Genomic DNA, 14,340 nt, shown 5'->3' with positions numbered 1-14,340 from the left:
TTTTCTATACAGAGAAGGGTATGGGAAGTTTGACTATATATGACAAATACTTCCCTTTCCTTTTCCTTTTTAATGAGGTTGTTAACAAAATACAGGAATAATAATTGGAAATGCAAGCTTGCTAGGAAGATCCCTGTTGTTAGAACCAGGAGTGCAGTTTTTTCCATTTGTTACACTTTTATCTTACAATAGTTAAATTTGGATCACTTCTCCTTAGTTTGCGAATGAAAAAGTGAGGTGTAAGAGTGTGTAAAGTCTTAATATAGTTAGAATATACCTCATTGGCTGTTTCTGTCTTCCACAGAATGCCAACTGCAATCTTAAAGATAGGAATTTAGTCAACTAAAAATTATTTGTGATTGATAAATTCACAGGGTGTGGTTTTATGGTCATGTAACTTCCAAATACACACAGAGATTGTTCAAATAGTTTCTTCTAGAATCTTTCTTAGGAAAATTAGGTGGGCAGTTTTCCTTGTCTCTACTTCTTCCTCTGAAAGATAGTTACTGTGTTGACAGCAAAAAGTAATCAATGAACAATTTACCACATCAAAAGGCAAGCATGTGTTAGTGCTGAAAGTATCAGATATACAGATTAATTAGGAAACCTTCTCTTCTGAAGGAAGAACTTATATTGTGTGATTGTTTTACTATTTTTTAGTTATTTTTTATTAGAAGACTACACTTAAAGCAATAATCTACTTTTTTCCAGAATTTGTAGGCATGTGCAGCAGCAAATGGGATATTTAGGTAGCTACTGCAAAGCAAAATCATGTCATTAACAATTAGTTCCTATTATTTGTTAATACTTTCTTATTATAATTTATGTTGCTTTAGGAATATCATTACATATTACATATAGAACATCATCCACTTTGGCTCTCAAAAATACCTTCTTTTTCTAGGTAAATCCTTTCAAGATATTCTGCAACTGTAATTGTCTTAATCTTTTGGTTTGTATGTGTTACTCTAGTTTATGTAGTCATCCAATAGTTCTCTTCTTGCTTATCTTCACTTTCAAAATCCTTCAAAGCTTGTTATCTCCTTGTTTACTCTCTCAGTAAGTATCATGAAATCAAACATGCTGCTGGCTTCATTTTCAAACAACTTTTGTGATATTTTCTCCCTGCCTGTCCCTCATAGTTGGGAAAAGTAAGCTTCCATGAAGTTGTCCTGCTGCCTTCACTCAAATTATACATTTAAACAACACTTTGCTATGGTGACTACAAAATCTTGACAATAGGTAGGATGCTCGCTAGCTGGAAACACTGTCTACTGTGCTGACTGCCCAATGATTTCATTGTGCTCTCTCTATCCTCCTTTCAAACTTTTTGACTCCCATCTCACTCTTGGATTACAGACTGGCACAATGTCCATTCTTATGTTTTATCTGTGCATGGCACAGAGCATACTGAGATGTATTTGTGGAGAACAGAATGGAGTGAATCATCCTGAGTTCATAGTTCATAGAACTGAATTAGCCTCAGATTATCATCCTCAATGTAAAATACTGAATCATCTTGAAGGGTTTCTGTTTTGTATTTGTGCTCATCAAGACTTCTAGTATGTTTTTCATTATAAATAAGGATATACACTTCTGTGAACTTTTTCAACTGTAAATTGCAGTTCGTTTTAAATCTCTGTTGATTCTACTTGAATACAGTGCTTTCCCAGTGTCTGACATGAATGCTCAATGATAATAACTAACTAATTTAATTTACTCCAAAGTGCCAGATTAGTTTCAGTAAAGTGGTTTAAATTAACATCACTATGTGAATCTGCACATTGTAGCATACATAAACTTGGTTCTTTCTCGTTGCAGGTCACAGTGCTGTTGACATTACCAAGGTAGCAAGAAGACACCGCATGTCTCCATTCCCATTGACATCTATGGACAAGGCCTTCATCACAGTTCTGGAGATGACCCCAGTGCTTGGAACAGAAATCATCAATTACAGAGGTATTTTAAGTTGGATATTTTGTGAGGATAAGGGTGATTATTTCCATATTTGACAACTTTCTCTTTTACTAATTTTGTGAGGTATATGAAACAGTACTTTCTCCAGGAGAAGCTGCTTTAGAAAATGCCAATAATATAGGAAATCTCCTTTCAAAGTAAGGAGAATGTCAACTGACCTCGGTTTTCCTCCCTGAAGGAGTCTGTAATGGAACTCTAATAAAATGTGTAAATGAATTTTCTTCTGGTTTGTGTTATATGCAGCAAACATATTATACTTAACCATAATTTGCCTCAGTGGTTAAGACTGGACTTTTGTACATGCCAAGTAGCTCCAAGTTGTACAGTGATTGGCTTACTCTGTTCTTTTACTATGGGAGATTCTCACTGAGCCCCTTTCCAATCTGAGATTAATGATCAAAGGAAAGTGATTATTGATTCCAGGTCACTTTTTTCCATGTCTATATCTTTAACAGTTTGTCTCAGTCTGTTTTTCCAGTTTCTACTTAGCCTACTACACATTCCAGAATTTTCCCCTTCTTCTCATAAACATGACAATTCCTTTTCTATTCTACCACTATATTTGATCATTTTCTTACTTCCTTTTAATGTTTGATTTATCAAAACTTTGTAATTAAAGGGTAACTGGTTTTGATTTATACAGTCTTTATAATAAACAAAGACACCAAACAGCAGGCAAAATATCAGACTTTGTGACTGTGCCTATACTCATAAGTAAGTAGGGATAGGTGAAGCCATTTTCTGGCCTTAAAAGGAATTAGCAGGGCACCTCTCATGTTTATTCAGCTAAACTATCCTCCCTCCTGAAACAGGGTGTTCGTAATGCCTATTAGGTGCTTCCCTTGCTTCTGCTATCCCTTACACCAAGCCTAGCCATTATCTGGGAGAATGTTCTTGGCGCAAAACCATGACTGGAAGCATGCTGACAAGTAAACCTAAAGTAGGTAGGGGAGAGGAAACCTCCTCCAGGGATTCTTCCAGATTGTCCAAAGGTAAGGTAGTGAGCAAAGAGATAGTGGAACTATGAGCCTCAAGAGGTAAACGGTTTAGGACATTGGTGGACTGCAGATAGCAGAGAGGTCCACATGATTTCTGAATGGAATGTTCTGTCTTCTGGCTTGAAAGTTCAAAGTTTTCATACTCTTCACCAAATCTTTGTGCTGCCACAAACTTTCAAGATGTCTTCATATTGACATACTGATTTAGCAGACTGTATGTATTATCACACCTGTTAGCTTCAGAGATAAGAGTCTGATTTCATGTTCACATGAAATTTCAGGATTTAGCCTATAGGAGACATCCTAATGGACATATCTGTGGCTGTGATACTGCAAATTCAGTTCCCTTAATCTATGGATAAAAATCTCAAGATGAAAACTCATTTTCAGAAGTTCTTAAGTGATCACCATAATGTTATACAGACAAGTATATAGAATTGTTTTGTATAGGCACATGTGTGTGTGTATGTGTGCATGTGTGCATGTGTGCACACACATGTATGGTTGATGTTAATTTTGAAGAATGCAATGAGTTAAGATTGAGTTTTTCATTTAGTTATGGATTCATTTATTTTTTCAGTTCATATACCTCTAATTTTGGAAAATAATAAAAATGTAGTCCTGGAGGTCTTAAACTGTACTCAGAAAAGCACTGTTGTGCTGTGTTTGTTTTCTGTGTGGTTTTGTGTCTTGAATTAACACTGAGCTCCTCAAAACTATCTTTTAGGAGCACAATCTCTCTGTAAGAAAAGTGAAATGTATAAAGTTCTAGGATTGCAAATTGCCGAATTAATATAACCTGATTCAGTTACATTTCTAAACATAGTGTATAGCATTCATCCTTATAAATAAAGCTGCCAAATGTTATTCTGTACAAATAGTCGGTAAAGTCCTGATTTTATTCTTGATTAAGTCAAAGTATGCTACAGTCTCTCAAATCTATCTATTCTCTCCTAACATGAGGGGGAGGATAAGTAAAGTTATCTTTTAAACATGACTTTCACACTGGTAAATTGCTCAGTGACTCAATAGATCATTTAACCTCTTTCATATTAAAATAAAAAATGGACAGTCCTAAAACATTTTACAGAACTGCCATAAACCAAAGGCATCTGAAGCATATTTCCCATCTGCTATCATTGATATCTGGTATGAAGCCCCCAGTTAGCCTTTTATTTCAACTAAATTTAGTTACCTGAGCATAGCTCTGTACACATATAAGCCTTTAGACAACATGATTATGATTATTCTTCTGAAACTAAGAAGATACATTTAAGTTTAATTCATAATAAAAATGCAATGCAGAAGCAATCTACACTTTCTGAGCTTAAGCATAAGCTTAAGCCTGAGAACAGAGCAGGTCTAGTCCAAGAGCCTAGCTGATTTTTTTGATAGCATTGACTTTTCATATCACAGTGAAGTGCTACCAGGGCAGTATTCACAAAATCCATCACCTTTAGTACAAGATCTGTCTATTTGCTGTGCCCCAGTATCAATACCCTGAGAAACCAAAGTTCTTTGCAGAACTGTTCCAGTGCCATCACCTAAGCTTTAGCAAATAGCCACATTTGGAAAGTGAGTTTAATGTAGTTCTCCATTTTGTGTTAAAAGCTGTGGGCATCACAAGGGGTAGTTTGATGACATTAAAATAATTCAGAATATCTTTTTGAATTACAATTAATCAAAATAAGGTCAAACTGTATTTTTAGAATAGTTGCTTAAGTAAAAGAGGGTACAGAGGTACTTCAGATTGTCCAAGTTGCTGACTTGCTTCATTTTTAAATGCCTAAGGCTGCTTCACCAAGTAATTCTAACATTTTTCTCCCTGTAATAAAATTCATTCCCATTACTGACTGGCCATTTATTCCTTTCTTGGCATTCTGCCAAGAACATACTGTTCAACTTTGCTCTAATTGGTGTGATTTTGCATGCAGACAAGAAGCAAAAGGAAGACACAACATGCCTGCTAAAATTAGAAGCATCACTTTTGTATGAGATTTCGTGCATCTTGGAACAAAGGGTGTTTTTACTAGGCCTTTGATAGCTGCCTTTTCTGTGCTTTATTTTAAATGTCTGTTTCCTCATTCTTTTTTTCAGTGTAAGTGTACGAGCTTTTGTGAGCTTTTAATAACTTGTATATTGTGTATCACAGGCAGTGATACACCGTAATGCACAGGTGAATTAATGTCCATCACAAAGGTGCTTTTTTAGTTGCTTTAACAGGTTTTATCAGCATTTTCATGGCAAGACTTATTTCAGAAATGCAGCGTGAATATTAAATTCAGGCTGAAAGTTAATACATATGGATGTGGACACAATGATGTTATAGTTATGATAATTGCTAGCTAAATCACTTTGTGTTAATACATAAAATCTTCATTATAATAGCACTTCACTGGAGCTGAACACTTTCAAATCGAGTAGGTACACTTTTTAACAAAACCTGTCCATTTAGTGTGCAGTGTTAAGCCTTCTGCCTTCCCAAGGAATCCAGAACCACATTGATTTCCCTGTCTGTAAAATAAGAAACATACTTCATGCATGTCTCTTTTTTGGCGTGTCTCAAAGACCATAATCTCTAAAGCACATATCCATGCAAATTCTCCTCGTAGAAATATTCATGCATCCTCTCATTCCTTCATACTTTCAGCTGGATATTGCCTTCCTGTGCACCGTAGGAACAGTGGCCTCTCTTATGAGCTGAGTTTCCCTTCTTCTACTTAGACATACCGGAATCAAGCCGATCTCAGTAGTTCTGACCCATATACCCCTTTCCAATCCATCTAATCACACATGTAACGAATATACTTTTTTATGCTTACATTGTATGAACGGGTAAGTTACATATTTTCCGTTCTGTTCCACATTACACTAAAAAAAGGCTCTTGCTGGTGCCATAAAAGTACCAGCCACTTGACTGAGGGTGAAATAATTCATATCAATCTCTACAGGGAAGCTGAGCCAAATTACAACTTATCAGTCATAGTCACTAAGTGAAGGAAAAGGGTCTGTTTGAAACAGCTATTAAAATATTTAGAACTATAACACTGTAAATTTACATAAATAATCTTGACACTTATGTTCACTCACCCTCCATTAAGCAGAAATGCTTTCAGCAATTAGGGAAAGCTAATCTATTGCAAAACTTTTTTGTCAATTCATGAAAACTTGTCCATTGTTACTGATGAGTCCTCAATCCATCACCTCTCACCTTTTGCACACAAGATTCATTTCTGAAATGTCATTTTAAAAGCTTTTAAAAAAAATTTTTATAAAAATTTAAATAAAGGAAACTACATAATTTTAAAAGATCTCAGGAGAAAAACTTGACTTAAAGAAGCAAATACTTGTTTTTTCTGTCTGACCCTACATCAGAGCTTTTATCTAAACCTTTGGGTTTGGATACTTGGCATTCAAATCTACTGTCAGCAATTTAACCATAACCAGGAGCACAGACTTACTGAAGAAATCCTTTATCAGTACTTTCAGACTCCAGTCTTTTTTCTTTTATGTGGAGGCAAAAATCAAAAGCCTGAGAGATCTGTGTGTCCCGTACATACACATTTCACCTATCAGAGCACATGGCTGTTAACTTTTTTCCCCCTTTCACTAGCTGTAATGACATGGAGCATGGTCTTTTCTCTTTTCTAGATGGAATGGGCCGAGTCCTTGCTCAAGATGTATATGCAAAAGATAACCTACCACCATTTCCAGCATCAGTAAAAGATGGCTACGCTGTCAGAGGTAAACACTCACTTTGTAGACAGTGTCTGGAAAACCACTTTATAACATGTTAGTTCACCTGTTTTGGATCCAGCAGTGGTTATTTTCCTTTAGATTTGATTCAGATCATTGCTGAAGTCACAGTTACATAGAATAAGACTGTCTTGAAGGAAGGCCATAAAGCTGAGTTCAGTCAGGAGTTTAAATTTCATAAGTAATAGTGCCTTTTTTGTCTCTGTAAAAGTACAGATTTGCTAAATTGCATTATCTTAGCCCTGTTCCTCTTCACGACTGTGGGGTCATCTATGCAGTCTGTAATCATTGCACTTTTCCATATTTTCCTTCCAAGATAGAGATAGAATCTAGAAATGTCAATATTCCATTGTTGTCTAGAAAAAGAAGTGCATAATACATTTGCGAAACATATGATTCCCCTGCGTTGCTTTCACTTAAAAACGATTTTCTCATGGTGGAAATTTTTATTAAAATAATCTCATGAACACTCTTAAATCTTTGTTATTAATGTAATTCCTCCTAATCTTCATTTACTTGACCCCATTTTGCCCAGAAAATTTCAGTTAAAAATACTCTGTTCTCTAGAACCTGTAATTTTCAAAATAATAAATACAACTCAAAGGACCTAAAATGTAAAATGTTTTCAGAACTTCTATAACCTTAGTCATGCTGAAACTGAAGAACCGAATCTTAAATCATCTTTATTTCTCCCATTCTTAATTCATAATGTCATCATTTGTTTTGGTTCATCTTTTACCATTTGTATTGTCCATCTTAACAGCTGCTGATGGCCCAGGAGATCGATTCATCATAGGGGAATCCCAGGCCGGTGAGCAGGTGAGCACAATTTCTTTTTTCTTACTTTTTTATGTATTTTTCTGCTGTAAGATTTTGCTTTGTCTTTTTACAAGTGTTCCTAGTGCTCCAAAATTCAGTATTCTTGGATGTGGCGTGAACTAGGACACAGCTGTACCAACCCTCCTGCTATGTGCCTTGGGACATGATTTCAGAAAGTGAGGTAGTACAGTTATGTAAGGAACTAACAAGGATATCCCAAAATACTTCAGAGCATTGTGCTGACATGTCTGATAGGAGTGCATAGAATAATGGTCTGCCCTAGTACAATGTTTGGGGACATAAGATTTCTAGTGGCTGAACTATTCATAAACAAAGAAAAGCCTAATTTAACCTCTTCTTGCTGACAGATTTTTAAAGGGTGTCAGCCCGATAACTGTTTCCATAAGATGCTTGCATGTTCCACACTGATACCTGCAAAATGAAGTGTAAAAATTTAGTATGAAGTTTTTAAAGCTAAATAATGATCAGAACAATCTTGAGGAAGCCTGGCAGCAGCCTTGTTTGAGACTGGTTTGAGAAGAGTGTTTGTGCACCTTAGCAGATGTGTGGATTGATTTTAAGAGCAAGTTGAGGCAGGACCCATTTGTAACCTGCTGTGCTCTACAAATATACATATATAGACACAATTTGTAATTCACTCTCAAACTCAAGACTACATTTTATGAAATTCCTGTATTAATACTGGGATAATAGGAAAAAGATCAGTTATGTTCAACCACTGTTATTCTGTCAATTTAATCCTACCTGCCACGTTCTGTTTAGGAAAGCAGAAGTTAATCTAAAATATTTCTCCAGCTATTTCAAGTCCCCGTTTATAATTCTGTGTGTTGTATGTGAAATGATGGAGAAAGGGGAAAAGTAGAAGGCAAAACAAAGGATTGATTGGTTTTAATGAGGATTTTAGTGTGTCCATTTTGATTTCTAAACAAAAAAAATGCAAGTGGAATTGACGTATTTCAAAAGTTGTGTCAGGTTTTAGAAGTATTACCTGTTGCAGGATTATTCAATTTTTTTTAAAAGGAGCTGAACTGCCTCTAAATGTGTAACAGACTTTTAATTTGGCTAATCATGACAGATACAGAGAACTGTGAAAATTATTTTTGCTTTAAGTCCCATCCATCATCATGAATTATACTTTGGTATAATAGACACCTTCTCACTACTGATATTCATGTGAACTTGGATTAATGAATCTGTAGTACAAAATATGTAAAAACTACTTTAAATACTTAAAAAAAAAAAGGGCAAACTAATGAATTCAGAATTTTTTTAACCTGCCTTGTATTTTTAGCCTTTCTTAACTGCATTTTCAAGCATTAGTCCAGAAACCCTTCCTATGGACTTTATAAAATAGCAAGAACCAGCAGAGCAACCCGCTGAATTCTCACTCCTATCATTATTCCCCTGTCATCAATGTTATCATTTTGCTAGTTAAATACCACAGCACAGTGTTGCTTGAAAGCAGTACTGTTGAAGCTGTCTCTAGTGGGGAGGACAGCCCATTAGAGGTCTAAAGTGTTTCAGTATCCTAATCAGTTCAGCAGGTTTGTACAAAAGATAAAAGGGCAAATGGGAACTTGCTTCCCTCCTAGAAAGTTTAAGAGCTCACAAATGTCTCTCTACAGGGACAGTCTGTCCTCCCAGATTACTGGGAATAGGAAGCCTCTCTGGCAAGGAACAAAAATTGGGTGGGAGGAGGCATGCAGAGAGAGTGTATTTCTGGAAATACCAGTGGCAAGTTAGAAAAACAAGGCTGTTGACCTCTGAATAATTGGTCAAAGTTTTTTTCTTGGGCCAACGCATCTTCAGGTTCATCTCCTTCCCAAGAAATTATTTATAGCCTTGGAAGGCTCCTTGGTCTCATTTCACCCTTCAGCCACTGTCAGCAGCAACATTCTGCCTTTCATGTTACAGACCAATTAACAGAATGATTCACAGCAGGGAGTTCAAAATAGTTTTAGGTTTGGCTCCTCCTGTAGGGAAAAAGGTTATGTAAGTACTAAGTAGAAATGAAGAAAATGGGACTGAGAATTGCCAGGAGGCCATATAGCCAAGTTGGACATTTCTGTATCAATTTTTAAATTATGTACTATTTTCTGAATTCCATTTCCAGGTGATCATGTTCATGTTAACAACCATTTTTTATTTTGTATCGAGGAAAACTTTCAGACACTATCCTGCTTTGGGAAGGTTAGGGCACACTTGATGACTAGTGATGAGCCATCCACATAGCCTTTGAAACAGATGGGGAAGATTGGTTTTCTTCCTATAGACTTACATAGTCAGAACATAACATTTCCTGCAAGACTTTCTAAAGATGTTTGTAAGAGGCACTGTGACTAGCCAGTTACAATACAGGATGAAAAACAGACATTTTCCCTGGTTCCACTGACTTGGGCGTTTTTACAGAAAGGAGCATGGCTCATTGTAAATCACACAGGAGAGGTGTAATCATGTGTAAGAGAAAATGCCTGAGATGGGGGCTGTGCTCAGTAGATTATCTCTGGGTTTTACTCAGTGACTAAAATTGAGTAGATTATCACTGATGAAGGCAAAGGGCAGAAACCAGTATTGCCCTATTCCATGTAAAAGCGAGATCTCAAAGGCCTTTAAAAGAGCTTCTGTGAAATTGTTGTATATTAATTTCTAAGAAGCAATCATTTCTTTATCTTCATAGTCTCTAGCACAGAAGAACACAGCCCTGGAGATTCACACGCAAATCTGATCGTTGAATTTTCTTCATAAAGTTAATCTGATCAAATTCCCAGAGGACAAAAAGGAAATTAAATACATAAGCAACATAACCAATTCTAACAGCAATTGTTATTGTATCATAAATTTGTTTAAATGTATCACATCATTGCATCTCGAAAAGTTAACTCATCTAATAGTAAACTCCGAAAACACAGTTAGTTACAGCACATTTTATCACCATAGGCACTGATTTGTGGCAGTCAGTGTAGACATTTTATATTCTTTGTGGTGCTTTTTAAATGGGAGACATTTTTTATGTAATACATTGTTCCTCTGAAATTTGTCACCAAAGTCAGCAATACTTAGTTCAAAACAATATAACCTATTTGTAATAAATCTTTAGATTGTATCTACAACAATATGTATCTACAACAATATGCAGAAGAGCTCCCATAATCCAAGGCATAAGCTTTGCCTTTTGCAACGTTTCTTTTCATAAAAATCAAAATAACACACTAGACAACATTATTTTCCCTTTTAAGCAGCCTCAGAATAAATGGTAGTATCTGCTATCCATCCACAGCTCCTTGCATAGTCTGTGGTGGGAAATAAATACTATTTTTAAAAAGTAGTATTTTTATGTCATCTGGTTTGGATATCTACTTTAGGATAGCATGAATCTTGCCCTAAAAACACACTAACCGTGACATATGGCAAGTGTGATTTTTTTTTAAACTTATTTTAGCATTTGATTTATGTTCTCGAAGGATGTTAGATTTACATTGCCTGTAGAAAAGGGTCAAGATTCAATCAGCTCCAGGCTCAGTTGTTTCTTGGGATACATAGGTCACTGTGAACTGTGGTAAGCCAGGTACAGACCATTCCCAGCCCCTTCCTAGGGCTTCTGTCCCAATAAGTAGTCTTTGATATACACACATTTCTGAGTAATACCTTTCAGGGGCTATGACAGTGCTAAAGTGAAGTAGAAAAACGGGCAAGGCAAACAGCTTTATGCAGCTGAAGTGTTGGCCAGTGGTCTAGAGTTTGCAGAGGTGTCAACAGCCTCCTGTCAAAAGTCATGGAGTAAAGGACTGCTGGGCAGGACAGGTAACAGTGCTCGGGCAGTACTGCCTGCAGGCCTGTGGGTTGCTGTCAAATATGTGCTAATCACAGTTTGAGAAGGCCTGGATGTATTCCAAAGCTGCATATGGAGTATAGAGTCAATCTGCACATGAATTATATGTGTGACACATACAGAATATGTTGCTTTGATCACAGCTGTGTAGATATGTGTGTAGCACATGTTCACTAATAACAGTAAAGCTTAAATAAGTCAGGCTTACTTACAGTGCCATGGGGAGCCAGCAGTACCATCATCATATCAGCTTCTTTAAATGCATTTTTTTAGAAATTTTTCTTTTAGTTATTTATTTATTAAGTAGTTATTGTCAAATTACAGTTTTACTCTGGATTTTTAAAAGTGTATGTTAAAATAGTCTGCCTGGTGAGAAATATTATTAAAAACAAGTCATTTGTTTTATCATGTTGTTCTGATATTTTTCTATTCTTTGTATTGCTTCTGCTGAATTTTTTTAATGTTCTGTGACTTCATGTAATTGTAGAACATTATCAGTTTTATGCTCTGCTAAACTGACCCTGACAAAGATAGATATTCTCTGTGAACTAGTACTGAGCTGTCTCTCAGTTGGAAGAAATCTGCTTAAAAATGAAGCAACTGGTTACATTACTGTGCTTATAAGCTGTTGGTTTTCCATATACAGTGTGCTGGTAAAACAAAACAGACCAAAAATCCAACCAAACCAAAGCACATAAATTTCAACCCTGGGGACTAGACTACTCTACAAAACATATATTCACAGAGAATTACTAGATTTTTGCACATCTAAGTTTCGAGGAGGAATCTAACTGCTAAATTTCTAAGCCAGTTTTCTTTCTGAGCCATTCAGAGTATCAGTCTCTTGCTTCTTCTGAAAGTTGTTCTTGCGATAGAAATCTAAGGGGAAAAAACTGAAGCCACCTAATATGTCACCACATAAATAAAGCCAGATGTGAAGCACAGACCTAATGATCTTTAAATACATTGGAGTTTATTATACCTGTTGATATCACTCGCAGCATAGCAAGAGTCATGCTGCAAGTGAGAATTCTAGTCTTTCAGATTATTTGCATAAAAGTCAAGTGGTTTGAAAGTGTTCTTTTCAGAAGTAGATTAGTTTCTGGTTTTTTGTTTTTCAGCCAACACAGACTGTGATGCCTGGTCAGGTAATGCGCGTTACAACCGGTGCTCCAATTCCATGCGGTGCTGATGCAGTGGTGCAAGTGGAAGATACAGAGCTCATCAGGGAATCAGATGATGTGAGTCACAAGTTAAAAACCTCGTTTTTCTTTTGCGTTCAGCAGAAAATGGCTCATGATACAATCCTGTAAATATGAAAGATTGTTCTACAGAAAAGCTCTTCAATAATCTCAGAAGTTTGAGGATTTTTGCATGGGTTCCTAGTGGCAATTCTCACTTTTTCAGGCTGTGATAACAGTGTCACAGACCTACCTGTTCTGACTGATTTTTCATCAAAAAAATGCTGACACCAAAACACTTGGGAGCATGATTTGAGTGAAAGGTAAATGCCTTCTGGAGATCCATGACAACCATTCCAAAGTGTCATAAAAATACAATCATTCTTGGACTAACCATTGCCCCAAATTTTTATCACGAGCTTTTACAGCCTCAGATGGCAACAAGGGGGATAAAAGGCCATCCTGGGCACCAGCACGCCATTTTGAACACTCAGAGCCAAAAATCATCTCTTCTCTTATGGAAGAAGAGCAGGTTTAAAGAAACAGAATTTACAATAAAAGCATATTTTGAAAATATTGGGATAAAGTAAGAATTTTTTAAATCAGTAATTTTCTGGTTTTCAGGGGTTTAAATTTTCACAGTAGGTAAACAGAATCACAATCTGTATTAAAAGATTTATTAACTTTAACTTTGGGTCCTTAAGTTTAAAGTTTGAACTCAGAAAATGCTGGCCAGTCCCAGTGTCCTATACAACACTATTGTTCCTGTAGAAATTCTAAATGACCCTGACATGCTTAGTTTATCTTGTAATATTAGTGTCTGATTTATAACTTTGAGGTATTTAAATACGAAGCACTACATGATAACGTAAAAACAAAATCTGTTTAGATTTAGTGCTACTGACAGGCTGGCACTATCTCAAAGCTGAGTGTATATATCATCAACCCACTTGCAGGGCTTAAAATTAAATATTAACAATATAGGTCATATGCCATTTATTGGTATTGAATGAATCACCAGACCATTGACATTCTGAAGAAGTAACTGCATCAGACTTTTCAGGCCACTGTCTCTGGTTCACAGTAAATAAACAAGATAAATAAGCCTCTTTCTGATTTGTACAAGGCTCTCAAATAGGAGTTTCCACTACAGGAATCTACATGAAAATCCTGAAAGAGCTAAATCATTTAGCTTCTTCCCACCTTTCTGCTAACATAGTGACCTATTGTCTATCAGACTAATGGTCTTTTTGAAGTATCATCTTCGAAATTGTTCAACCAGATCAAGTTGGCTGAGAGGAGTAGAAAGAATCCACTCAGTATACCAAATCACCAGACATAGAATGTAGAGTAGGAAAGATATATAAACACAAGTATCATTAAAAAAAAAAAGGAAGCTAAAACTACATATTCAGTGCTGGCCCTTCCATGGTGAGCTCATTAAAGAGAGAATTTCTTATAATGCTGTTCAGTTTTAGCATACATTGTATTACAGTCTTGACAGACAAATCAGGAGAGCAATATGATGCTTAAACCGTAAAGTCTCAGTGTAATGAGTGCTTTAAGCTGTGTAGACTTGTGAGAAATTAAACATTAATCTTCTTTGAATAGCTCAGCTGACTCTATTTGATGTCCTTGTCTTTGTAGGGCACTGAAGAACTAGAGGTTCGAATCCTGGTGCAAGCTCGACCAGGCCAAGATATCAGGTCTGTATTTGTAAACGATAAAATATCTCTGTAAGGAATAGAAGGGCTATTGA

General features: G+C 36.1%; 1 protein-coding gene across 26 annotated transcripts in view; it reads left to right on the top strand.

Annotated features, from left to right (window-relative positions):
- GPHN (gephyrin) overlaps positions 1-14,340 on the top strand; it is a 284,198-nt gene that overhangs the window by 237,434 nt on the left and 32,424 nt on the right. For all 26 annotated transcript variants that reach the window (XM_064658384.1, XM_064658383.1, XM_064658388.1 and 23 more), the window contains 5 exons: positions 1,822-1,959; positions 6,627-6,719; positions 7,495-7,550; positions 12,522-12,641; positions 14,229-14,287. In XM_064658384.1, the coding sequence (XP_064514454.1) occupies positions 1,822-1,959; positions 6,627-6,719; positions 7,495-7,550; positions 12,522-12,641; positions 14,229-14,287 (466 nt within the window). The remainder of the gene's footprint in view (positions 1-1,821; positions 1,960-6,626; positions 6,720-7,494; positions 7,551-12,521; positions 12,642-14,228; positions 14,288-14,340) is intronic.

Source organism: Pseudopipra pipra, chromosome 6, assembly GCF_036250125.1.
Source record: "Pseudopipra pipra isolate bDixPip1 chromosome 6, bDixPip1.hap1, whole genome shotgun sequence".
NCBI lineage: Eukaryota > Metazoa > Chordata > Aves > Passeriformes > Pipridae > Pseudopipra > Pseudopipra pipra.
This window is presented reverse-complemented; position numbering and strand designations above follow the sequence as displayed.